This window comes from Ambystoma mexicanum, chromosome 6p, assembly GCF_040938575.1.
Source record: "Ambystoma mexicanum isolate Mex_15411 chromosome 6p, UKY_AmexF1_1, whole genome shotgun sequence".
In the NCBI taxonomy this organism is placed as follows: Eukaryota; Metazoa; Chordata; class Amphibia; order Caudata; family Ambystomatidae; genus Ambystoma; species Ambystoma mexicanum.
In genome coordinates, this window is record NC_090935.1 from 247,123,973 (window position 1) to 247,150,663 (window position 26,691).

The window sequence follows — 26,691 nt, forward strand, 5'->3', positions numbered from 1 at the left end:
AGAAGTATGAGGGATGAGTAGGTGCTTTTAGCCTCTACTCACCCTTGCACTCCTGTAGGGCAGAAGTCAATTTGTCAGAGGTTTTCATTCTCGGCCGATCTTTAAGCGATGTTCCTGTCACTCTTTTGGAAACCACTTCATGGCTGGAACATTTCAGTCTCCATGTCATTGAGATCGGAGGTGTGTTCCAACTGAGCATCTGACCTGGCTGCCTCCATGCATTGTTCCTGCCTAAATTTTAGTGTCCTAGGTATATATTTTGAGCAAGTTGGTCACTTGTTTTATGTGTGGTCCTGTGGAGGATAGCGGCTGCAAAAACAGTGCTTTTCCATCCATGGGAATTGATGATTGCCAAGTCAGACACAAGCGAAATGGTGTTTTGTCCATGGGTCTGAGATACAAAAAAGGGAGATTTTCCTTTACGAAAATCTTATTCTCTTTATACCACCTGTCTTCACTGGACCTGAAACAACGTGGATCTCAACATTGGGAAACCTTGAGGCTATCCTCTTTTCTTCTGCTCCATTTTTCCGTGGTCCAAACCAATGTGCCAAAAAGCACTGTGAGAAGGTAAATGATTGTGTAAGGAGTGTTGTCGGTAGCAGACATGTCGTATACGGTTCCTGTTACAAGAACGCCCCTGTCAAATATCAAACACAAGTTGGGCAATTAAAGTGCAGACCATGCACATCATGTGAATCTAAAGGGGATTCTAGGCTGCAGAAAGAACAAGTTACTCTCTTACCTGGTAACGCTCTTTCGTTGGGATGGTCCGACGACGTATTCCATATCTATGACAGTAATCACCACAGCTGTGCTGCTTCTGAAAATTTTCGGCGTCTGCGTCCTGCGTCAATGACTTCGATACGCTGTCCTCGAGGGCCTCCATGGAGCCGACGTCACCGGATGTTCTAAGTAGAACACACAACGCCCTTAGCCTCAGTTATAGTTTTTTTCCCCCCAGAGCGTGTGGCACCAACCCACTGCCAGTATGACCACAGAAAGCCTTGCGGAAACGTAAGCTGCAATCGCATAAGAAATTCTGTAGCGGGGCAGGTAGGGAGGGAGCGATATGGAATACGTCGTCGGACCATCCCATCAAAAGAACGTTACCAGGTAAGAAAGTAACTTGTTCTTCGAGGGGATTGGGTCCTCCGACGTATTCCATATCTATGACAGACTCCCAAAGCAGTACCAACGTATCGAGGAGGGAAACGAATTTAGAATAAAGAAATTCAGAATGCCCAATCAAATTGCAGAGTAAACGACCACCTTGCCAAAGGCCAGATCCTGCCCATGGATAGAATCTAGGGAGTAGTGTCGTACAAAAGTATGGACCGAAGCCCAAGTGGCTGCTTCACAGATGTTACGAATAAGAACACCCCTCTGCAGGGCAGTAGAGGCAGCCATACCCCTAGTAGAATGGGCCTGTAAGCCTACCAGAGGGTCCTTACCCGCCTGGCGGTATCATTCAGAAATTGCCAAGATAATCCATCTAGACAAGTCTGCTTAGTAACAGCTTGTTCCAAACGCCTTCCAGCGTAACCAAGAGCTGATCGTCCACTCTGACCCGGGACATGCGTGAAATGTAGAAACTTAAAGCTCTCCTAGGATCCAACCTATGGAGCCTCTCCTCTTCCTTACCAGGATGTGGAGGAGGATAAAATGCCGGAAGAATAACCTTCTGGCTTAAATGAAATTCCGACACCACCTTCGGAAGAAAAGAAGGACGAACTTAAGGTTTAACAGCCTCAAAGGACAAGAATGTAAAGGCTCAAACGGAGCTTCCATAAGGAATTTCATTCAGAACAAGGTTCAAATCCCAACCAGGCACCAGGAAAGGTGACGGCGGAAACACATTAATGAGTCCTTTGAGAAACTGAGAAATTAAAGGAATTTTGAAATAGGAACACTCCTCAGACGAACGGTTAAAAATAGACAGCGCCGCCAGGTAACCTTTAACAGTACCCACTTGCAGGCCCCTGTGGGCCAAGTAAGCAAAAAAGACAGAACCACTGGAATGTCACATGAAAAAGGATCCACATTCTTAACCCTGCACCAGTCGCAGAACTTTCTCCAACGGCAATGGTACAGGGACTTTGTTTCCGGCCGTCTGGCCGAAAGCAACACCTCCATCACGTCTTCAGGGAGGTCCCAAACCTTATACCTCAGCCTTTCAGAAGCCAATCTTGATGGTTGAGGAATCTGACCTCTAGATGGAGAACCTGACCCCCCCCCCCTCCCGTGAGAGCAGATCGTCTCGGTAGGGAAGACCACGTGGAGGGCAGATGGACAAGTCAAGAAGGTCCGGGTACCACGTTCTCCAGGCCCAAGCTGGAGCAATGAGGATCATTCGGGAACCGAACCTCCATAACCTCCGCAGCACTTGCAGGATGACGGGGACTGGAGGAAATGCGTACAGCAGTGGGAAGGACCACTCCAACACAAACTAATCTCCTAAGGCTCCTTTTGGAGGAAATTCCCGCAAGCAGAACCTTTCGCACTTCCGGTTGACATTGGAGGCGAAGAGATCCACTTGAGGGGTCCCCAAAGGGCGAAGATCTCCAGGAGAATCTCCTGAGCAAACTCCCACTCGTGAGAGATCGCGCTCTGCCTGCTCAGAGCGTCCAATGTCTCGTTTTCTTCTCCGACCAGATGAACCGCTGAGATTGAAACTTCCTGCTGGATGGCCCAGAACCAGAGCTGCATCGCCTCCCTGCACAGAGGAAGTGACCCTGCCCCCCCCTTTTTGTTGAGGTAGTGCATGGCCACTGTGTTGTCCGTCAGAATCAGGACATTCTTCCCTCGCACAGTCGGCAGAAAAGCCTTCAGGGCAAGCCTGACGGCCCTCAGCTCCAACAAACTGATATGGAGTCTGGACTCCGACGGAGACCAATGACCACTGTCAACTCGTTGGCTTGCGCTCCGCATCCGTGAGGGATGCGTCCGTCACGATCATTTCCTCCGGCCAGTGTAGCCAAAACGGAGCCCCCTTCATCAGATTGCCTTCGACGGCCCACCACAGAAGGTCCTGAGCGACCGAGGGCGGCACCTGAAAGGGGTCCGACATCCTGCCGGAGGACTGTGACCACTGCATCTTGAGGGCCCATTGCAGAGATCTCATCCGCAACCTGGCCTCTGTCACCAGAAGAATGCAGGATGCCATGAGGCCGAGTAACCTCAAGAACTCGAACGCCGGGGTGTGTTGAAACTTGTTCAGCATCTGCTGAATGTGACGAGCCCTCACCTGGGGAGGAAAACACTGCTCCAGGGATGTGTCAAGCACTGCTCCGATATACTGGAGCCGCTGGGTTGGTGTCAAATGGGACTTCTTTAAGTTGAGGGAGAAGCCCAGCTTATGAAGGGAGTGGCAGGTGACGGACAGATGATCCAGGACTTGCTCGGGAGAGCGCGCCCTGATCAACCAATCGTCCAGGTAGGGGTAGACATGAATCCCCACTTTCCTGAGATACGCTGCCACCACCACCATGAGTTTGGTGAAGACCATCGGGGCGGAGGTCAATCCGAACGGCAGGACCCAAAACTGAAAGTGCAAGTCTCCAACCGCGAACCTCAGGTACTTCTTGTGCTTTGGATGGATCGGCACATGAAAGTAAGCGTCCTTGAGGTCGAGAGACACCAACCAGTCCTGAAGTTGAAGGGCCTGGAGGACTTGAGAAAGAGTAACCATCTTGAACTTCTCCTTCTGGAGGAGCTTGTTCAAACTGTGCAAGTCCATGATGGGTCTCAATCCCCAGTCTTTCTTTGAAATCAAAAAATAAAGGGTAATACCAACCCATGTTCCTCTCGGCTACAGCCACCAGTTCTATGGCGCCTTTCTCCAGCAGGGACTGAATTCCCGGGCATGGAGCGGATCCGGACACTTCAAAGAGAGATTCCCTGGTGGATTGTCGTGAGGCCTCTGCCGGAAAGGGGAAGGAAGACAGTAGCCGTGGGCTATGATCTCCAGAACCCACACATCTAAAGTAATGGCACGCCACTCTACAAGATGCTGCACCAGCCTTCCCCCAACCGGCGAACCATGGGACATGGCCTCATGACTGAGCTGAAGCAGCTGCAGCAGAGCATGAGGGCAAAGAGGCAACTGGCCGAGCAGCCTTGGCACCTCGAGTACCCTGTTTTCCACCTCTGGCACTCCTACGGTGGCCCCTTTGACTGGCAGCTTCTCTCGATTTACTAAAGGATGAGTCATATTGAAAGGAACCTCCCCTCCATTGCTGTCCCCTAGGACAAAAAGGCGGAGGTTGGTGAACTGCAGCGCTCATTGACTTTGCTGCAGCTTTTGAGGTCTGCAACCTCTCAAGGCTCTCGTCAGCCTTGCTGCCAAAAAGATGTTCACCATCAAAGGGCATATTGAGGAGCCGGGTTTGCACATCAGGAGCAAGCCCCGACTTCCGCAACCACGCAAACCTGCGTATTACGGTGCTCGCTGCCATGGACCGGCTGACACAATCCGCCATGTCCAAACCCGACTGAACGGACTCACACATAGCATCCTTGCCATCCTGTACAATAGCAAGAAAACAATCCCGTTCCTCCCCTTCGGGAATATGTTCAGCCGCCAATGAAATACAGTTCCACAGAGTGTGTGTGAAACGTGACAAGGCACACACGGAGTTTGCTGCCTGTAAAACCATACCCCTTGAAGAAAACACTTTCTTCGCCCAGCCATCAAAACGCTTGTCATCCCTAACAGGAGGGATGGTAGGTTACGACGCCTGCTTTGCTGGGGCTGTAGCCGCCTGCACCACCAAACTCTCTGGAGTGGGGTGCGTGGTCAAGTAACAGGGGTCGCTACTGGCTGGGCGGTATTTTCACGGCAAAGATTTGCTTACAGCCGGTAGACTCTCCGGGGCAGTCCAAGCCGCTGCCACCCTTCTTTGCAAAGCCATATGGAAAGGCAGTACCGGGTCAGTTGGAGGACCTTGGTTGAGGATGTCCGTCGGGTCATCCTGCAGAAAATCCACAGGTGGCGTCGACCACCCCAAGTATTCCGTGACCCTCGACATAAGGCGCCGGTACGAGGACTCGGCATGGGTGCCAGGCTCAGGCCTACAGAACTCCACCTCCGGAGAGGTGTCCAGACCACTGGCGTTGTGCAGCGACTGACGCAGGTCTTCAATCTGGCTATGACCAGACAAAATCTCATCAGGCACCTCCTCAGGCATCATACCCTCTTCAGACCCCTCAACCCGTTCAGAAATATAATCCAGAGGTTAGAAGGAGGGCACAGAAAAAGGGACAAAGACATTCTTTGCCTTGGCCAGAGCCTTTCTGGGGCGGTTCCGTGCCACGGGGTACCTCCGACAAAGCAGCCTCGAAAGGCGTTGAGGGCGTCGATGGAATCTGCGTCGACGCCGAGCATGGCGCCGACAACTTCGATGGCGTTGACACAGTCCTCGAGGGCGGAGCCCCGAGTGTGTCCTTCGACAGCCTGGGCGCCGATGGCGTCAACGGCTTCCTCGGAGGCAGAGCCTCGAGAGAGTACCTCGACGACCTCGGCGCCAAAGGCGTTGATGTCTTCCTCGAAGACTTCACAGGCTCCGATGGTCTCGAGGGCGTCGAGGACCGGGGCCTGGAACAGGCATGCCTAGAGCGACCAGCCATGCCCGACCAGGATCTCCAAGGCGCCCGGTGGTCGCGCCGACCGCTCCAGCCCGAAGGCACACGAGTGGCGTCTCTAGCACGCTCACGGCCGGCATCTTCGACAGCGCAGACGGAATAGAGCCCTGCGACTGATAAATCGCCATCATCTCCTGCCGGAACGAATACCATTCCTCAGGAGTGGAATGCTTGTTGGGACAAGCAACCTGCCGACGGGCGGAGTCCTTGGATGAGGACGGGAGAGGCGACCTGTGACAGCGCTTCCGTGAATGCCTCGAAGAGGCAGAGGAATGGCGAGACCGACTCCTGGACCGAGACCTCCCCCCCCCCGGACTCACGACGACGATGCAGAGAGTCGCCCCTCGAATCGTCCGTCGAAAGTCCAGTGGATTCCAACTTCCGGGGCTTGGCCACCTTACCCACCGACAGCTTCTTCTTACGCTCCCGCAAGGTCTTCGATGTAGTCATCCGTATTGTGGTCCTCCCTGAGGCAAGCGCTCTGCGTGTCCGTCAACGACATCTTGGACCCGCAAACCCGACACTTCTTAAAGCCCGACCGCGGGGTGGAAGAAGCCGAAGACATCATTAATACACAAACAAACAGATTTGAAGAACCGAAAGAAGAGGATTCAGTAGAACCGAGGCGCGCCAAGATCTCCGAAGCGAACACGTTCACGGAAAAATCGGAACTGAGGTTATGGGCATCGTGCATCCTACTTATAACATCCAGTGAGGTCGGCTCGACGGAGGCCCTCGAGGACAGCATATCAACGTCATCGACGCAGAAAATGTTCCGAAGCAGCACAGCTGTGGTGATTACCGTCATAGATATGGAATACGTCGGAGGACCCAATCCCCTCGAATGAATGCTTTTCTCTGCTGAGCCGGTGATAGTGAGTCCAAGTCTACATTTAAACACAAGGCACAGAATTGTAAAAGTCACTTGACATTTCACTGGCAACCAATGCAAGGAACAACACAACAGAGTAATAGAATCTTGCTTACTTTTTCCAAACAGGAGACAATTGGCATTCTAAATTGCCTGGAGCATGTCCAGAAGATACAAGGGCAATACAACATAGAAGGAATGGCATAGTCGAGGAAGCACTTAATCCGACGTCACACGATCCCATGGTGAAATTCTGATGGAATGTACGGGAGAATGTTGAGCTGTTGAAGTTTAATCGTACGCCGTCCTTTCATCTCCGGATTTTTCAAAGCCTGCCACTGCAACGTGCACAAATGTTCATCACATTTTTAGGGGGGGTGGGAATGGGCAGATAAGAGTTTGGGGGTTAGTGAATAGGTAAAATAGGTGGCGGGAGGGAGGGTTTGGTCGGAACCCCCAACAAAAAAAATGTACAAAAAAATAAATAAATGTGATGAACATGTCCACGTTGAAATGCCAAGCTTTGAAAATTCCGGCAATGAAATGACATGGAACCAAGTTTAATATTGGAAGCTCGAGTGACATTGCTAACTTTTGCATCAAGGCTAAAATCAGATTCTCATCCAACTCCCAAATTGTTGACCCAGGTGAGAAAGCTGTGCTCAAACCAAACCATTTGGAAAGAGACGGAATGCGTTACAGGTGGTCCGGCATGTGGTGAGGGCCCATTAGCATCACCTTGATCTTTGCTGTTTTAGGTTTACTGGATCCAAGCCAAAGACCAACCTTCAGCAGTGGCTCAGAAATAGCTGAGACTAGACATGCAGTATGCCTGCGGTGCCATGGCACATGAGTGGAATGCAGGGCCATAGACCTAAGTAAGTCTGGAAGTTGACTGAGATGTGCTGAATTACTTCAGAGGTTTGTTCAGGTCAGGCAAGTATTCACAGACGTCCTGCAACGGTTTCCAGTGGTTGTGCAGACTGGCGTACTTACCTGTAGGACAAAGGCCCAATCCCGCTTCCCTGTCCAGTTCCTATCATCCTCGCTTTCGCATTACATTAGTATAGCAATTCCTTCCTTTTCTGATCAGCATGTGATTTGTTTTGGGTCACTCTCTTTCCTCAGATAGGTTTGCCTGCCACATTGTGGGGTATAGAAGAGAACATCTGGGTTTTAATATGGGAGAGGGTCAGTGCATTGGCTGCAAGGAAGGGGATAAGATTTTCAGAGTTTTTCTTTGCATCCATGAGTATGATTTACTACATAGACGCGCCTAGGCAGAGGTTAAACAGGGGCAATATCCCAAGAGGCAAACAGCTGCCATGTATTGCTTGTTAGTAGCACCATGGTTTTGTTGGCTGTCGCTTGGAGGGGTGAAGAAAGCTTTGTTTTGTCTGGTTCTACAGCACATTCATCTTTGGGGAGCAGAATGTCAGAAGTACCTGCGGACCTAACCAGGTTGTCAAGGATCAAACAAATTAATGGGGGTCCAGGAAGGTGGGGAAGAACAAGGATTTTTGCATTCTTACAAACGAATAGATAATCCTAGCGGGAGGACAGCAGATGCCCATCCTTGTAAACATCAGATTAGTACCCACATATTTAAATGGTGAAAATAAGAAATTCTGCAAGTATGGTTTAGAATATGTTTTCAGAGGTTTCTCTTGTCAAGCTCTTTAGCCAAATAAATACTGTGTAGTAAAGATGAAAAAATACTACATTTAAAGAGGCATCAATTAAATCAACAAGAACAGCATTGTTTTACATTTGTGAGTAAGTCTAATTTTATTTCATTTGTGGGGCGCATATAGAGTGGTTTCTTGATGTTTGCATTCTGGGGTGTAAGGAGTCAGTAATGCGAGGTGGACAACTGGTTGTGTTTTTCTCAAGATTAGACATTTTATTAAAGAAAAAGTTGGCAAATAAATCCTCGCTATTCCTACTCTGACAAGGAATTCCCTACATGGTCTAAAGGATAAGGGAATAACTCCTAACATTAAGAAACGGGCCCTCACACTAAACAGAACATTCAAATGCAACATTAAACAACGTAAAAGAATGAACAATATTTAACCAGTATTTTGGATGACCTTCACCTGTCCTGGGTAAATCCCTTCGCCGGGGTTTTCCAAAGTTAGTTTTCCAAAATGTTCAAAGGAAAAGAAAAGTCTTGATCAAGTTCTTAGGAGTTCAAATCAACACAAAAGTTAATTAATCAAAAATCCACTGGTGACACTTCTTCAGCTTGCAATTCAAAATATCCCCTTCGACTTTCAGCCAAGAAAATAAAATAGCACCAATGGAAATCCTGGACGTCTTCTTTCTAAGATTAATTGCCACCGTTAAAATATTAGGTTAACAACTGCTTCTACGGCTTTACAATTAAGACGTCTGTAGTACATTTAGTAGAAGTGTCAGGATGCTTGTTTTTGGGTTGTTGCTCTCCTCTCGACAACCACCAGTCTACTACTGTTGCCGTGGGAACAGGCTCCTTTGTTCCACAGTCTGCTACTATCCACCAACTTCAATGTAACATCCACTCACAGTTTATACACCACCACAGTTCATGTACTTCTATTACTTCTTCCACAGCTTTATACTTCAGAATTATTAGGCATTTAAAGACAAGACACTTCGACCTATAAAGGTAGGCAAGGCGCTATTCTTTCCTATACTCCAAGAAAAGGGCAGCCTCATTGCCTTCTTTTGTCTACTTCACTGCGACTGCTTCTTCTACAACGTTATACTTCCAACTGATTAGGCATATAAAGACAAGACAATTTACCCTCTACAGGTAGGCAAGGCACTCTTTTTTCCCATACGCCAAGAGAAGGGCAGCCTCGTTGTCTTCTTTCTGCGTCACTGCCACAAATATAACCTGCCTCTGCTTCAGGACGGACTTTCTCCCTTTACTTCAGCAGTCTTCAGAATTACAGATTATCATCTTCTGCATGACTTTAGGACCCCAGCTCCCTTCCCCAGGTTTGTTCACACCTTCCTGGTTACAGTAACAACCCTGAAGCTGTATTGCCACTCTTCCAGCTTCAAGAAACAATGCAGAGAACACTTGACCTTTAACAAACTCACGGATCAAGTGAATAGATCTTAATAGGACTGGTTTTACTCTGGAAAGGGTTTGCCTCTTAGCTCGGGTAATGCTTGTTCTTCTAGTCAGTAGAACAACTTCTGGACTTTAAAGATAAATGTTCCGGATACTACAAGGTTCATTCTTCAAAGGAAAAACAGATTCAAGCACACGCGACCACTCTTTAAGATTGATCCTTAACCTTAAAGAGACACCAGGGATTGTATTTCTATTGAATAAATCGCAGAGCCGGTTTCAGACTCCTTTAGGGAACTCCAATTGGCCACACGTGACCTTCCTTAGATGCTACATTTGCTTGTTACATTTTTAAAAGTCAACGTTAGTTTTTTGGAATGGCTTTCTAACAAGCATTCCCTTTCAATGAGAGACGCTCGACCACTCCGGCAACAATTCATTAATCATTCAACAATGGAAGTAATGGGATTCTCTTCTTAAGCGAAGACTATTGCTCTCACTAAATGTGCGTGTTACATTTCCATTATTAAAAGGAATTTCCACAATGACGAACAGTTTATACTCGCTTGTAAACTTACGCAAGTTACTCCTGAGCTGGTAACAGTTACCGTCGGGGCTTTCCGAGTGTACCTGAATGCTGTGCTTCACTCATCGGCACCAGCAACATTGCGGTTGCGGGTTGCTTCTCTTTCCCAACTTATTGCACTGCTACAACTATATCGGGGACTCTTGGGACCCACACCGTACTGCAGCACGCGTGTCTCTGGCCCGGCCACGCCAATTGGGAATCTCCTTTACTCCTCAAGTCCCTCCACTTAACTTCTGCTACAGGCCTCAGGATTCAGCATGGTCACGGCTATGCAATCAAAGCCACACGGTGCACCTGGAGAAAGCTCCACTCTCAGCACGTCTTCCTCAGCGCGGCCACAGCAATGCAGGGTTTGAGACCACAGGACACTCTCAAAGCTTGCAGGAGAAATCTGCTGCCTTTCTGTGATCACACTTCCTCGTGAATTTCCAGCCTTGTGCTCTACTGCTACTGCTGCCATCCTTCTGACACCTGCTCCAGCTCCTTTCTCTTCTCTTGCTGTAGCCTTTTATGCCTCACAAGTTTGGCAATTTGCTTCAAGTGTGAGCTATTCATTTCAATTGCTTGACCCTTGCAAAGGCTATTAGGCCTAACTGCCCGACTAACATCTACATGCTTCCTTAGCACTCCTCTTTGACTTAGTGCCTATAGGATTCTGGGACATGTTGTTTACTTCATCAAAGTCAGATTGTTCTACTTCTTGAGTATTTTTAAGGGTAGATGGAATTCCCTTTGTACATATAAAAGAGGGGCTATAGGTTTTGACTTAAAAGACAACGTTCCCGCCATTCCTTGTTGTGCTACCACCTTAGATTCCACAGGCGTTTGAGAGACGTTAAAATGACAGTAAGCCATAACCTTTTCTGGCACAGTATTAATAGTCTCCCTGTCAGAGGAAAAATCCCATCCCACAGAATCTCCTCACTACCTTGGGCCTTGTCTCCACCCAGGTGATCCTCCCGCAGTACCCCACCCGAGGGTTGGGATCATGAAGAGTCTACCTTCCCCTGTAGGCAGGGTTACAGTGTGAAGCTGCAGAAAATAACTGATTTATGAAGAATTCTAAAAGAGATTTAGTTGCTGGTGGACCACAGCTGAAGAGGGAGAGAAGTATTTTCAACAGTGGATCAATCAGAGAAGGCTCTTCTACCCTTAACAGGAGTAGTCACTAATCCTAAACCTTTACTTCACTCTGACTTAACTCTAAATCTACCACCTTACACACGGCACATTTCAATTTAGCAGCTTAATGCCTACCAATATATTAACCTGAAAGAAGATTCATGTCAAAGCTCATATCTTTAGCGCCATCGCACACTGCCCCGAAGCCAGAGACTAACATGATCTTGCGGCGCTGGGATTTATTACACCTTGGCCTCCCCCTTCTGGATTAAACAAATAGCCAAGTATCATCGCCAAATCACAAAACTATACAATCCCTCAGCAAAATCACTGCCCCACCTCTTTTCTTGAAGACATACATGTAACAAAGTGACCAAAATGGCGAAGAGCCCTACACAAGACCTCTTTATGTTAATATCTTACATTCACAATTTAGCCACATATGAAGGGGGAATACCAAAGGTTAGGGTGAACCCTTAACAGACGCATGAAGAGTGGAAAGCAGAGGTTCTTTACTCAGGTATTTAGGAATTGCAACCAGGGTTCTTTCTTTTTGGAGAGGCAAAAATTGTTGAGCTAAGGCAGACAGGGAGGTCAGGCACAGTGAGGATCACTTCCACCATTTTAGATTGCACAGCATGAATAGCATGTGCCACCCAGTAGCTCCACCAGCAGCAAGGACGCCTGAGAATTGTTGCAAAAGAGTGAGGACAGCCCAGAAGGGAGATGTACCTATTGAAGCCTTGAAAAGAGCTTGACCAATGACATTTGAGGATTAATGAACAAATGAAGGAGGCCCACTTAGTTGGGAACTTGCTGGAGGCTTTTAGGACTCCAAGAGTAAATCAAGGTAGGGAGAAATAACCCTTCAGTCAGAAGTTAGAAGCTTGCTTATAGCCAATGACCAGAGCCTTCAGCCTGTGGGAGAAACGCTGAAAAGAGATCCTTGGAGATATGTAGTGGAAGAACTCCCAGTATCCCAAACGTCTCTAAGTGCCACTTCACTTCAGCCTGCCACAGTGGCTCGGTAGAACCAAAGACGCATTAGAGCCAAAATTGAGCGGCCATTGAACCAGCACATCTTCATGCAACTGACTGCCGTCTGAGCCTCCTAGACTCATTTTACACCCTCTGGCAGGCTCAGCTTACCACAAAGATGGTCCTTCAACACTTCTCGCTTAACACCTGGATTACTCTATAAAGTAAGGGTTCTGAGGAATATGACTGTTGTACAAAGGGGTGTGTGATGTACCTTAGACGGAATAGAATTAGTCAAGAGACCTGTGTGCATGCAGCCCACATTTGGCCTGAGTCCATGGGTTGGGAATACAGTATGACGGCAAATGGATGGTAGTAAAATTAGAATAGTTTACAAGAGAGAATGAGGACAGGTAGACAGGGCAATGAAAGTGTCCAAAGTCCCAATAGTCTGAGATTCACAGAGGAGAGTGAAGGTATGAGGAGGTGGATTGAGTTTTATAGAGGAAGTCCAGGCAAGGGCCCGCAAGGGAGAAATGATGGCAGCATCGAAGATCGAGGTCAGGGAGATGGATCTAAGGAGGAAAATGCCCCCAAAGGAATAGCTAGCGAAAACACCAGAGTCAGAAAGAAAGACATGTAGTAAGAAAGGACGTACCCTCAAGGAAGGAATAGTAGAATGCACAGGTAAGAGTCAGTCTAATAGGCAAGGTACAAGTCAGAAAAACAATGGAGGATCAATTACAGGCAGAGGTCTGGTAACAGTAAATCTAACAGTTCAAAACATGAGAAAAGACTTGTCACTGGCAGGCAAATCTTCAGCAGCAGTACATCGAAGGGGGTCAGCCAAACAATAGGCAAGTGGTTAGAAAAAATGAGGGCAATGGTCTGCAATAGGAATTCAGGCTAATAGGTAATGCGGGTAACAGAACGCGAGAAAAACAGAGCTCAACTACACAGCATTACAAGTAAACATTGGCTAGCGGCAGCCCTGGCATTTAGCTTAAGACAAAATCACACAATGACAGGTAGTGACGCTGGGTACTTATTGCATGTGCTTGTCGCGCGAGAACAATGTGTTGAACATTTTCAGCCGAGATCAGCAATGCACCTTCAAAACTGCCAACCCCGCATTACATGCTGTTGGAGTGGAAGAATCCTGACACTGTCAAATTGGCCAATCGAGCCAGCTGCTTTTTTAAAAAAAAGTCATAGCCACGATAGAGCACAGTCAGAACGACTCACACATCACAAAATAAATGGACTAAATACTCCTTTGTACCCTAAAGTTGCTGATCGAGACTATGGCGCTGTCCATCCAGAAGACACTGCCCTAGTGATAGAGTGGTAACAAGCCCACCAAGCAGCCCCCTAAAAGACAATGCTGCAGAAACCAGCTACCATCAAGCCAACCGCTAACATGTCTAACCGCAGCTCCAACTCATCTCAACCCTATAGACGCACTGAAAAGACTGGCTTCACACAGTCCAGTCACCCCCCAAAAAAAGGATGTAGGGAACATATGGACTAGGCATGATAAGTACCTTGACCAGCGGAGGTCTAAGAGACTATGGGCCTCATTTCAAGTTTGCCATTCCGGTAACAATGGTACCGGTAAGCTTGCTGGTACCGTTGTTACCGGACCGACAAACTACGAGTCTAAACCTGGTGGGCGTACTGGCACCCGCGAGCAGACGCTGCCGGTAGCACCAGCACCATTCTGAATGATGCTGGTGCGGCCGGCCTCCCCATTCCCATTGAGCCCTATGGGGCTCAAATGGGAATATGGAGTAAAAGGTTCCGGCCCCTGGCAATGGGGAATACAGGGTCCGCCAGGGTGGTAATGGCCCTGTATTTCCCCATTGCCAGGGGCCGCCAAACTTGTAATGAGGCCCAATGTCCCCTGTCGCTACTATGACACCAAAGATTATTGATGTAGTTTCCTTTTTTATTAATTGCCTAATCTTGTCTCTCCTGCATTGAAATGAATAGCTTTCCAGTATGCCTACAGGTGATTTTCATTACAGGTGCAAGTAGTTGGCGTGTTTAGTGCTTGCTGTCTCCATAGTACTATGTGCCATTTTTATATGGATGTGCCAGGGTATTCCTTTCCTTTCAGAACTTTCGACACTTTGTATTCTCCCTGTGCTGGCGTATCTCTCTGCAGAACATAGCCTGACTTTGGCCCTCGTCAACAAAAGCAAAAAAGAGCTGTATCTTCTTTTGACTGTTTACTTTTCATAACAAACATCTCTGAGCCAGGTTGTTGTATAAGGTTGGGCATAGCACATACAAGACTTTGACCTACTTTTCTAGGGCTTTTGGCCGGTGCAGGATTTTATCACAACTACCCTTCCAAATGCAAAGGCAATTCCATTAACAATCTCTCTCTCTCACTCTCATTACGTTTGTTATCAGTTTTGATATTTCTCCCTCATTAGTATAATTAAATGTCTCTCCTCAGCAAATAAAACAGACTGCAAAACTAGACTGTTTCAGGGCCCTTAAATGCATCTTTTAAAATATGTGTTTAATGCATGACTGACAAGGGGCGTAAATGACTGTAGAGCATATTTAAAAGGACATTTGTAACAAACAAAAGGAGTCATTATTAAGTGGTAATATGAAACACATTAAAAAGAGAGGAGCATTTCAATGAAACATTGCTTTTGTACTCTTTATTGAATTACAGGCACTGATACATCACCAGAATCCACTGGGACCTTACCATAGGTTCCTGGCGAATTCTCCTGGTATGTGAAATGAAGCTGCAGCTCCTCCTCGGACATGTGGCAGATGAAGACTTTGAGCAAGCAGCAAATGATAAACAATGCATTGTGTGCCTGCCAAATAAAGAGTTGGCTACAAAGAAAAAGACAACAAGAGCAGGTCATTACAAGTTTGCCAAATCAATGGACATGTCAAAGGAAAGCAATGTTTCACTGGGCACTGCACTGCACAAGGCAAAGCCAAGCCAATCCCTCTGCAAAGGCTCTCATTATGTGTGTGTGGTCTGAGGATAGCCACACGCCCATGCGCCTTCCCAGGACACAGATAGCTGGAGGCCTTTCTGTTCCACAGAACTGCCAATTGGCAAGTCCCTGCTGCTTTTCCAAAACAGAAAGAGCTTTCCTATGGTCACCCGAATCAATTGGGATCAAATAACAAGTGTCCTTAGAGTGGGTGGTTTGGGCACTCCCCCATCACTGTTCCCAATTAAAGAAAAAACATGTGCTATGTTTAGGGGTGTAACTGAGCTAATACTGCAGGGCTACCCACCCTGTCACTTGATCTCTATATCCGAAATGCGTTTGTTTTTAAGCTTATCCCTGCAAAAAGAGTCCAAAATCCACAAACAAGCATGAATGACTGCATTTTTCTTTTTATTCCGTGAGGAATTGATTCAGCCAACTTCAGATAATAATGGTTTAAAGGGCAAACCTCCACGAGCAGGCAGACGAAGGTTTTTGTAGTATCTTTGCCTGGCCACTCTGCAGGCTTACAGATCAAGACACGTACTTCAATTGAGGCTCTTTCTTCAGAGGGTAGATCTAAGGATCGAGTGCTCACTCTTCGTCATGCTTCACACAAGGATACAATCTTTACTTTCCACTATGTACAGGATCTGATCCTAAAGCACATTGGGTTAGTACTGTTAGGCATATGATCAGACTCCAAAAATGCCGGAAAACAGAAGCACAGAATAAATGCTTAAACTGAACACGGAGGCACAAATGGCAGTACCATATGCCATTGTGAAAAGCAAGTGCATAAGAGTCTAGAAAACCACCTAAATGTCATTTTCAGGAATAAGGCAGCTCTTTAGAGGTTTCTAGGAAAATGCATAACGCCTCCATCTTCACAAACCGCCATTAATCAGTATTACATGTATTCAAAATAAGAACATTTCACTTGTGTTGTACTTGTGTTTCAAAAGTATTAGCCTAATCACCTACTTGGCATCCAACCATGCCTATTATACAGCTGTTGTCGTCACTTGCAACATGTTTATCATATACTGTATTTATGTTCCATCCATTTGCGATCCCCATAGAACGTTTCTATCAACCCTATCCACCACTAGATTAGTAGTCTCAGGCAGGAGTCCTCATTACCGTAGGACACCATTTGCAAGACAGTGGCAGTTTGAGTCAGGAAAAGCAGGACAGGTCATGAGGGAATAGAAAGTACCAACAGATTAATAATGTCCATGATGTCACTCTGTGGTGCGTGGCATCTAGGATCAATGACGTCCTCCAGATGGCCACCTTTGAAGAACATCTTTAATAACTGCATTATGAATAGATTTTAATTTCAAGGTTTATTTCGAAAGATTTAAAGGCCTAAAAAAGATGTCGCAACATTTATTCTGAAATCAATTTTCTCTCCAACATGTAAATATGCATATTACGAAACCTCAAATGTACTTTTAATTGGATGCTCACAGGAAATATGAAATATGAGAAACTACTACTTTAACGTGTGAAATAAGATAATATAATAAGACTGAACTGCTGAAATTACTAACCTTGAAATAATTGTGAGCAATAATATCTTTGAATCATTATCACATAGATCATGGTTTCCTTCATAGTCACAAATATCTGTAAAAGGCAGGTTTGTTAAATATTTACTGGTTGCACTGCACCTACTCTTCACACAAAAACTCAGAACGGAGTCGGAGGCGCATGGCATTACACTGATAACAGCAGCGCGTTCCCAGTCCTCCATGCCCCATACATGTCCAATAGAAAAGGGAACTGTTGGCCAGGTTTAGTTCTCTTGGTTCCAGATGATGGCCTAGTAGCTTGCCCTCTTCACTGCAGGTACGAAAGCACTTCTCGTAGGCAGTAGCTTTTTCCAGCTCATTCATTTCATGGACTGCGAGTTTAGCCATACTGGCTATGGGCTGGTAGACTAACCTAATGCTTCCAGTTCATAGAGTAGCTGTTCAAGAATATTTGTCTGTGTTCCCAGTGAATGCATGGCCACAACAAGGATGATATCATTCATTGAAATGAATGCGTTCCAGTATGAAATTGTACCTTACTGTACACGTGAAGAAGAAGAGGCTGACACAAAGGTGGCATTTTGTGGGCAAAGACTTTTATTCAGTGAAAAAAAGAGAAAAGAAAACATATCTCTGGGAGGGGGGGTTTCCCTGCCTCAACGTAAAGATCTAAGGTGACTGTCAGGATGTCTGTTAACTCAAAATATCCAGTGTCCTGTGTCATGAAAACATTGCTTCGGACCCTCACACTAGAAACTATAACTATAACTAAAGGAGTATCGTTCTAGCCGATCCCAGGGGAATGACACCCTTCGCCTGGGTTCAAGTTCCTGGTTTGTTGTAACAGTTCTATTCAGTGCAAAACAGTCTTGTGTCTCACACGTTGTCAGGGGGAATAGCTCCCATTGCCCGCTAGTAATGTTCAAAATAATACTCACGTATTATCAGGGGGGTATGGTTCCCTTCCCATGCTAGTAGATCCCAAACACTCTGGTACTCCCTCTTGGTGGGCCAGGAAAATAACACATTTCCCTGACGTATGCTTTCAGATAGACTGGGGGAATGATTCCCTTCCCCAGACCCCTTTTCGACCTTACTGCCGGTTTGAGTTTTCTGTTCTTTCAAACAGCCTGCTGGAATGGCTCCCCTTCCCCAGGTCTTCTTGGACTTTACTGCCAGTTACGGCTACCGGGAGAATGATTCCCTTCTCCTGGTATCTTGCTCTCAGTTCATCAGGCTTCACACCTTTAACCCCAATTCTGGTTCCACCTCTTCTTTGGCTAGGCCCACTTGGTTCACTTCCCTGCCAAGTACTACCACAAGGAAGATGACTCATCTTTATCTTGCTCTCTATCGTTGGGGTCCTCAACCCCTTTCTGATGGTTAGTGGCCTTGTGGCTGCCACCAACACGAGAAAGACATCCTAAAATGCAAATGCCACACTCTCTCACATTGGGGTCCTTGACCCTTCTCTGGTGGTCAGTGATTTTGGTGCTATCACTGACACGAGGAAGATTTCCTCTCCTGCAAAGTTCACTCTTAGTTCCTTTCAAATTAGGGGACTGGTGCCTGCCCCAGTTTCCCCATGTATCATTACTAAGTTGCCATTACCCTCTCATGCCCCCACCAGTCAGCCCGCTCTCCCATACATAGTAGAGAAATGGCATTCACATTTCATAAATTAAGTGTGCAATAAGGACCCAGGATTTCATAAAATGATAGATTAAGTTTGGGTCATTGCCCATCATGTAATTATCCCAAATGTCAGCGCTATTAACGATAACCTGATTCCATTTACCATATGCCAGCAAGGCTCTTATGCGCAAGTGGACAAGATTTTCCCACTCCGTTAGTAAATGCTTAACGCTTTCTAAGGTGTCATTCCCAACAAAGCCTGCAGGTGGGAGCTGGTCTAGCTATGCGCCATCGATTTCCCATGAGTGGATTTGGTTAAGTCAAATTTCCTTTTTATGTACACCCAAAGGTACTTATTGTTGGGAAAAGAAAACATGTAAAAAGGAATGAGTGTGCACTTCAATCGATATTGTATGTAGCCAGCACTGTTCACTTTGGTTGCTTAGTCAACCATGATTTGCTCAGAGTTCATTTCTTGGATATAGATCTTTGTACATTTCTTGTATGTGAAATAGTTAGTAATGCATGGATTGTGAGGCAGACAAGAGATCCAGATGTTAGCTGTGCTAAATATCTGATCATTCGCACTACCTCATGCGTATGTGTTGGGCCAAGAACCCATTACAACCCAAGCCAATAAACAACTGTTGGGAACATTCAAGCATCTGTAATGAGAGTTTGAACTCACCTTACAAGGATTACATTTAATGGGAGTACTAACTGGAAGCCTTAGTAAAGATGCTAAGGTTTTGCTTTCTAGTAATTCCAGTTCTTTGCTTATTTTTGGGGCCCAGTTTTCAGCCCCATAGGTGAGGACAGTCTGGTTAATTAGAAGGAGGACTTGGACTACAGTGGGTCATGATTCAAGTGTGTTTATTTAAATTAATAGAAAAATGCCTATCAGGCCCGATCGCTATGAGGGAAGTTCCCCATCTAAAACAAAGCTAAGAATGCCCATAAAAGGCTAAAATAAATAGTCCAGAGTCCAATTCTTAATCAACTAACTGACCCTAACAATAAATCTAACTAAAAGTCAAAGGGAGGCTTGAACAACAGCCTCAGTGGATGCTTTTGTCTGGCCCAATTCATAGAAGACTTATTTTCAGTCTCAATGTTTCTTGGGAATATTGGCACAATTCACAGTCTTTTTGTAGTTTGCTACTTTAAAAAATAGAAATCCTCTGTTTTGCCTCCTCTTCCGCCTTGAAGAAGATGAATTCTGCTTAGCCTACTTTTCTTAGACTTACAAATGCTCAAATCACTCCAGGATCACCTTTTACACAAGCTTCTGGGTCCCACCTTTGCAGCACTGGGACTCCCCCAAAGTACTTTATGAACGTAGGGAATCTGCCCAGTTAGGTATTGCAGGCTCCTGTCAACTAATTGGCTTTGACAGCCTGTTTGCAGAGGGTTCACACTCCTCTGCATCTGTTTCACGTGGGACGTTTGCTCGTCCGTTTTTATCAGTTCCTCGTAACTTCGTCGGCTTTCTCAGCCTTGGTAAAGAGCAAACGTATACTTTCACTCCATTCTACACAGGGCGTTGGCCCCCTCAGTTCTTTCAGGCTCTCACACTTTTGTTGGCTTCTGCAGCCTTGATATATAGTTCTATCAGGCTCTTGTGCCTTTTGTGGCTTTCCCAGTCATGGCTTTCTCCCTTCGTGGTTCTACAAGTTGTCTTCCAGTCTCCGTCCTTCTCTTGACCGAGCCTCTTAGCCTCCACCTAGAGGCTCTTGCTTCCTCCAAGCCACCACTGTTTGTGGCTTGACATGGCTCTGCCCCTCCAGGACGTAGTGCCCACAAAGGCGCGCCTCTCCATAGTGGTTACTCTCCTCCCTCTGTAGGAGTCTCTCTTCCATTCGGAGTGCACTCGGCTCTTATGCACGTCATCAGAGCCAACAGAATTGTGTCCGTCTTCTAAGACCATGGCTTCCAGATGATTTTCAGCATTACCTACAGACAAAAGAGTGAAATAAGGTTCTTTGTTGGTTATAGCCATAATGGGAGATACCAAAGTTTTTCCAACACCAATATAGGAAGAAAGGGTGTTGAGGAGTTCCTTATTGGAATAGGAGTCCTTACCCACAAGAGGGGAGTCACTCCCAGTGAGGTTCCACTTGCCCAGACCACTAGAGAGGGTCTTGCTTAGCGGGCTCACCTCCCTAGCCTCAAAGGCTCCCCTGTGGGGAGAGGGGACGAATTGTCCAGATTCTTCACAATAGTGACAGTTTTTGCCCTATAGACTTTTAAAATGGAGTCGACAGAGAAGCTGTCATGTTTGTGTGCAATAGCTACAAGTGTGCCAAGATGTTGGGCAACAATGAGCTTAGTATTATTAAGCTACAGAGTGCATTTCAATTGATGGACTATTATGAGTCCAAGGAATTTAAATTGTGTGACATTTTCTAGTGTTTGATCATTTAAGGCCTCATTCACAAAAGCGTTTTATAATGGCGACATCCCATAGGAAAATGCTCTGTGAATCAGGCTCTTAGTCTTCACGTGTATCCCTTACTCTTATTTTGTCGAGGGGATAGAAACTCATGGTCTTAGTTTTATTGGTATTAATTTGTAGAACATGGCATATTTACTAAGCAACCAAAACTGTTCCCGTAGACCCTTTGGTGAACTGTCTGATAAGAGAAGGTCGTCTGCATCGCCCAACCAGTTAATAGGAGAATTACCAGGTCTGGGATGACAAATGCTAGGAATGGAAAATACAGTGGGCAGGTCGGAGAGATAAAGGTTTAAAAGAGTAGGAGCATTATTCTGTCACAGCTCGACTATTGCAACTCTCTTGACATTGGGGCCAGACAAAAATGCATCCACCGCTTGCAAACTCTTCAAAATTATGCAGTCCGGATTATCAAGGGTATTCCTAGGCAAGAACATATTTAATCAGGGAGGGAATCCCTGCACTGGCTGCCTATCTCAACCTGTATTCATTTTAAAACAGCCACACTAGTGCACAAGTGCTTATATATCTAAAAGACCTGCACTTTCCTTTATAGCCCCAACCGTGCCCTCAGGTCGGCTAACACTGGAACTATCAGATCTCTTAGGTTTAAAAAGGCGGGAGAACTTGGCCGAGCCTTCCCCACTAGAGCGTCCCATGTGTGGAACTCACTTCCAAGCACGCTTCGCTTAGAAATACATTTTAAGATATTTCGTGGTCAATTGAAAACTCTGCTCTTCCAATAAATTAATTCTGCCCAAACTCAGATAAAGTAGTTGTCTGTACTTTTTATGCATGTCCTGTCTTTAATTGGTGTTCTCCCGTGCATATGTTGGCGCCCTGATGGCTGTGGGTTACCGTCACTGTACAAACAAATTAATAAATACAACCCTGCTTTAGTCGTACATAAATTGGAATCCACTCAGTGACCATCTTATGAGCTTGTGCCAAAAGAGCCCTATCCTAACTTTGTCAAATACTTAACTAAAGTCAACGAATGGCACAGACTGATGTTGTCTACCCGATGCCTGCTGAATTATCGTGACCAGGGCAAGAAAGTTATCCATGGTGTTGGAATTCTAAATAAACCTGGTCTGATTGAGGGGAATGATGTTCTTAGCATTAATAAAAGGTGTTCAACTCAACTAAATGGACACCTGCAAATATCTTTAATGGCCCGTCCAACATTGCCAGTATGCAGTAGTTCCAGGTATCAGTGCCCATCCTTTTTTTAGAAACCAGGGATACAATGCTGTTAGACCATTTATTTTGGCAAGATGTTAGAATTAATTAAAAGCACTAATTACTAGGAAGAGTCTGAAGGATATTAGCTCACCACCAAGGCATACATTTTAGTAATAGGTTGCAAATGCCATCGGGACCGCATTAGAGCTTCTCCTGCTGGGGAGGGATCGGGGACCCCACCGGGGCTCCTCGGGACCGCCCTGCCGGGCCGGGGGGGAGGGGCAGTCGAAGCGGCGCCCAAGGCCTGGGTCGCAACAGCCTGGAGCCCCCGGCCCGGGCTGCCTCAGCACCTTTCCCCCTCCGTATTAGAGCTTCTCCCGCCAGGGAGGGATCGGGGACCCCGCCGGGGTTCCCCGGGACTGCCCTGGCACGTGATCACTTAGAACTCTTCATAATTCTCACAATCTAAAGTATTTGCAAAGAGTATGACCATCTATAGCTAGCAAGGTCAGGGGTGGCGTTTTTGAGTAATTGGCAGGCATAGTTGCACGGATGTGTGACACCAAGGACGCCTGGCATACTCTGTTAAGCAAACAAGTAATGCAAGTGCCGTCTTTAATCTGCAACACAGTACATTAATCTTTTCATAAAGCTCCCCGGCACAAATACTAATCAATTATCTTTCATGAAACATTGACCTTCAATAGCTACAATGGTCACAAGTCAGAGGTTTTTTTTAGAGTCGATCGAGGAACACAAGCCATTCATAAGCTGCAGCAAGGATTTGCTGTGAGTTTTAGAATGTATCATTATGCCAAGAGTGCACTGTGTGACAAGGCTGTACTCTGGCCATGTCAAGAGCAGAGAGAAATCCCTCTCAGCCGGGGTTGGGAGGCCTAACAGGGAGAAATTCAGAGCCATTCCTACCATTTAATGGGACGGTAGCAGTTGAGAGGTTCCTTATTCCTACCCCCCGCAATGTGCCAATTTGTGTTTGTCTCACGCCATGCAACATGTTTGTCTGTCTGTTTTTTCTAAGAACAATGTACCAGACCCAGGGAGCAGCAAGAACCAGCAGAAAGAGAGCAGTCATCCTGCACCACATGCGGTCCACACAAAGAAGCCAGAGACCGAGACCCAGCCAAGGGAGAGCAACCTTCCAGTATCTCTCATTGACCTAAATATGCCGCCTGAAGCAGAGAGCAAGCGGATAGAGAAACCTCTGGGAAAGAAACGCACCTATGCAGTGGAGAGACTAACTGCCATACCGTGGGGCCACAGGCAAAGTCCTAGACCACCAGGAACTAAACAAAGAGGCACAGACCCCGCCAGACTGCTCTGAACTCTGGGAAACTTAAACTGATCCCCCCCCCAACACGAACTTGGACGCAGGACTATCAATGCGCAAATAAAATCTTAACTAAATCCCTTGAACCGACTCAGAGAGTTGGAGTATTCTTTGAGCCATCGGGATACCTGAAGTGGAAGTTCTTGGTGTGTGTCTGAAATGTACTGTACTTAAGGCACCATTTAAGGCGTGCCTTTTTCTTAGGCACTCTTACAGTAGTTTGGGGCAATGCGAAGTCTACAAATGTGTATTTTAACTCTGCAAGCTTATCAAACATTCTTCTACACATACACCATTTGAAAAAGGTAACACCCCTTGTGGTATTGCTTTTGCGAATTTGACCTGCGCCATAAAACCTGGGAATGTGCACCTCTCCTCTTCCAGGATGGTTTTTCCAAAGTATTTTAGCAGCTTCATAATATAGAGCCTTCACTTCTAAATTTATATCAGAAAATGCTTCTGCTTGTGAAAGTAAAGCATTAGTACACATTTTGCACCCACTAATTTCCCAAAAATATGCTGCGATTGGTTAGGGATTTTGTAGATAACATCTGTTCCCATTTAACACCTCTTGTGTGACAGATGTCCTTGTAAAGTCGGTCAGCATCTGCCATTCCAACAAGCTTACCTTCTAAAAGGGCCTCTCAAACAGTCAATTAATTCTACCTGCCTTGCACATTCTGGCACATTTGCTGGTGTTTCAAGATGTTTATTTGCGCTTTGCAAAACATTGTGTACATGGTCTTATAGTATTCTTTGTAATATATTATGTCATATGCAAGCATCTTTTGGATTGAAGAACCCACTCAACTTTAGTTTCACTGGCTACTTTTTCTCAACAGAACACAATCATACATCTGTTCTGAACCTTCAGTACAAATCGTGTGCAATGGATGCCTCCCAACTGCATGGTTATTACAAAAGAAGCAGGCATTTTTTGTTGTTGTAAACTTGTAATTGTGTACCAGTCCTTTGGGGTCTTGTACAGGAACGCTTGTTCAAGCACACGGAGCCCTCCCCAGCATCGTCTCATTATGCCAGCGCCAGCTTTTTTTGTCTAGTCTGTAGACTATAAAGATTACCTCTGTGTATGCATGTCTCGTAACAGGACATATGCGACTTTGCATTACACATTGGTTTAGGAGTTCTGCAGTTATATCTTCCAAGTGCTCTACAGAGTTTATAATCAATCCAAATCCTAGTGTAAACCACTCGGGCACAAGCATTTGGACAATAATTGTTGATCCGTCTGCAACACCCTTCATTAATTCAGTCAAATGGTTGTACCTGAAACAGATCAAAATGAGTCACTGCAAAACACTGAAGAGCTGAACGCATAACACTAGTGCTGTAATTGCACGTCTGTATTATAAATATTGGCCTTTTTAAGACATTGGCTTCAGAATACATTTTGTTAGTCCAGTCTTTTTAGGCCTGGAAAGATCTTTTAAATTAGATCTTAAAATTGAAAAGCTGTCCATAAATAACAGATATTGAACACTGTATGTACTTCGTGTGTGGCCCTCTTTATGATGTTATCAATACGACATGCCACGCACCAGGGAGGGACACACTCACCTTGATCTAGTTTCCCATGATGCAAAACGAGTGCCAAATGTTCCTAACTAAAGTGCTACTCGGCCCATTGTATTGCAGTACTTTCCCACGTTGCTTAGCTCCAGGATAAGGATAACAATAGGGGGGGAGACCAACCCCATCAGGGCACATGCTCTCATTCAGCACACAGCAGCCACTCTCACTCACATGGGGACAAACATTGAAAACAAGGCAAAAGTCAGGAATGAAAGCAGTGCCGCATCATTTCCCACACGGAAGGGAGAAGAGGAATACTGCCTGAAGGAGGAAACAAACTAATAGTAGAAGCAAAGAAAAGAACAGTATAACAAAACCATTCCTCGCAGGAAGAAGGTTGAACAATTAGCTTTCCTGTATATCACATGTATATATATACACCTGTACGCAAAATGAAATGGACCATGCTCAAAAAGTTACAGAAGTCTTAACAGCATTATGGCAAAAATGGCTAGCGCTCAGATTTAGCTGGACTTTGCATTTTATCTTGTGTTGGAAATCCCCATCGGCATGAGAAGCAAAACAGTCAGATCCCACCTCTTAAGTATGGATAGCCCGTGCACAAGATCACTCAGCTGGATACTGTACTGGTTATACCTTTCACATTCAGCAGCCCGGAAAACTGCTACTGGCCCACGTATTGTTATCACACTTTGACAGAATGGACTTCCCAAGAGGGATTCATAATGACAAGTGGAAGAGAGGACATCCCTGCTGCAGATTCAGATTTTAGGTACTTCAAGGAGGGCAATCAAACGTTGGTATTGCAGTGTTTACAAAAAGGCGTTTCTATATCAATTATCACAGATGGCTTTAAAAATCCACAAAGAGTAGTTTTAAAGTGCTTTACTAAACTTTTAAACTAATGGTCTTTGAAGGCTGGCACAGTTGAAACTGTGGGGGTCCTTACAGCTCTCTTAACCTCCCCGTTGGCTTCTTCCACCCTACCCCAGGCGTCTCTATCCCCCATCTCTAGCCCCCAGAATATACCCACCACATTCTAAAGCACGACGAACCTAGGTCTTTTCTAATCTGGGAGCGTTCCTAAAGACTGTAGCCTTTATTAACCAGCTCCCTTGGGGAATAATCATCCCTGGTTTCAGCTGTGTTTCTCAATTAGTCTCTCCGCCTAACACACGCACTCTCTTTCTGCCTTCATTTCTTCCTCTACTTCTATCGCAGCGCTCCAACCCCTAGATCTTCCTACTCTCAGCCTCTCTCTCTAGCACAATTTCTCCCCTCTTCTCTACCTGCCTTTGCTCCTCTCCCAATCTTTTCTCCTCTTTCTCTATGTTCCCCACGCTCCTTCTCTTCTCCCTATCGCTACTCTCAGTCCCCTATCTACACCCATCTCCTCCAACTACACCACTCTTCATTCCGCCCTCACCACTACTCCCACTACCAAATTACACTCTCTCCTGATCCTCCTCTCATACACTATCACTTATATTGACTCTCACTCACTCTACATCCACCCCATGCTTTCTCTCCCCCTCTCTACCCACGCTCCTTTCACACCACCCTTCCACACTACGCTGCCCACAACAGGCATCACATTTACACACACCTTTCCTGCGCTTTCACAAGACACTGTTACAGTCTCGTCAGCAATCCGCTCCACTGTCCGTCCTCAGCCTGGTCTCTTGATCCACCACCGCTCAACCTGATCTCATCCAAACACCTTCCAATCTCCTTTGC

At 46.0% G+C, this 26,691-nt stretch overlaps 1 protein-coding gene across 2 annotated transcripts in view; it reads right to left on the reverse strand.

The window, feature by feature from the left end:
• Window positions 1-26,691, reverse strand: part of DYM (dymeclin) — a 1,763,009-nt gene that overhangs the window by 1,354,439 nt on the left and 381,879 nt on the right. For both annotated transcript variants that reach the window (XM_069626954.1, XM_069626953.1), the window contains exon 5: window positions 14,996-15,129. In XM_069626954.1, coding sequence (XP_069483055.1) covers window positions 14,996-15,129 — 134 coding nt within the window. The remainder of the gene's footprint in view (window positions 1-14,995; window positions 15,130-26,691) is intronic.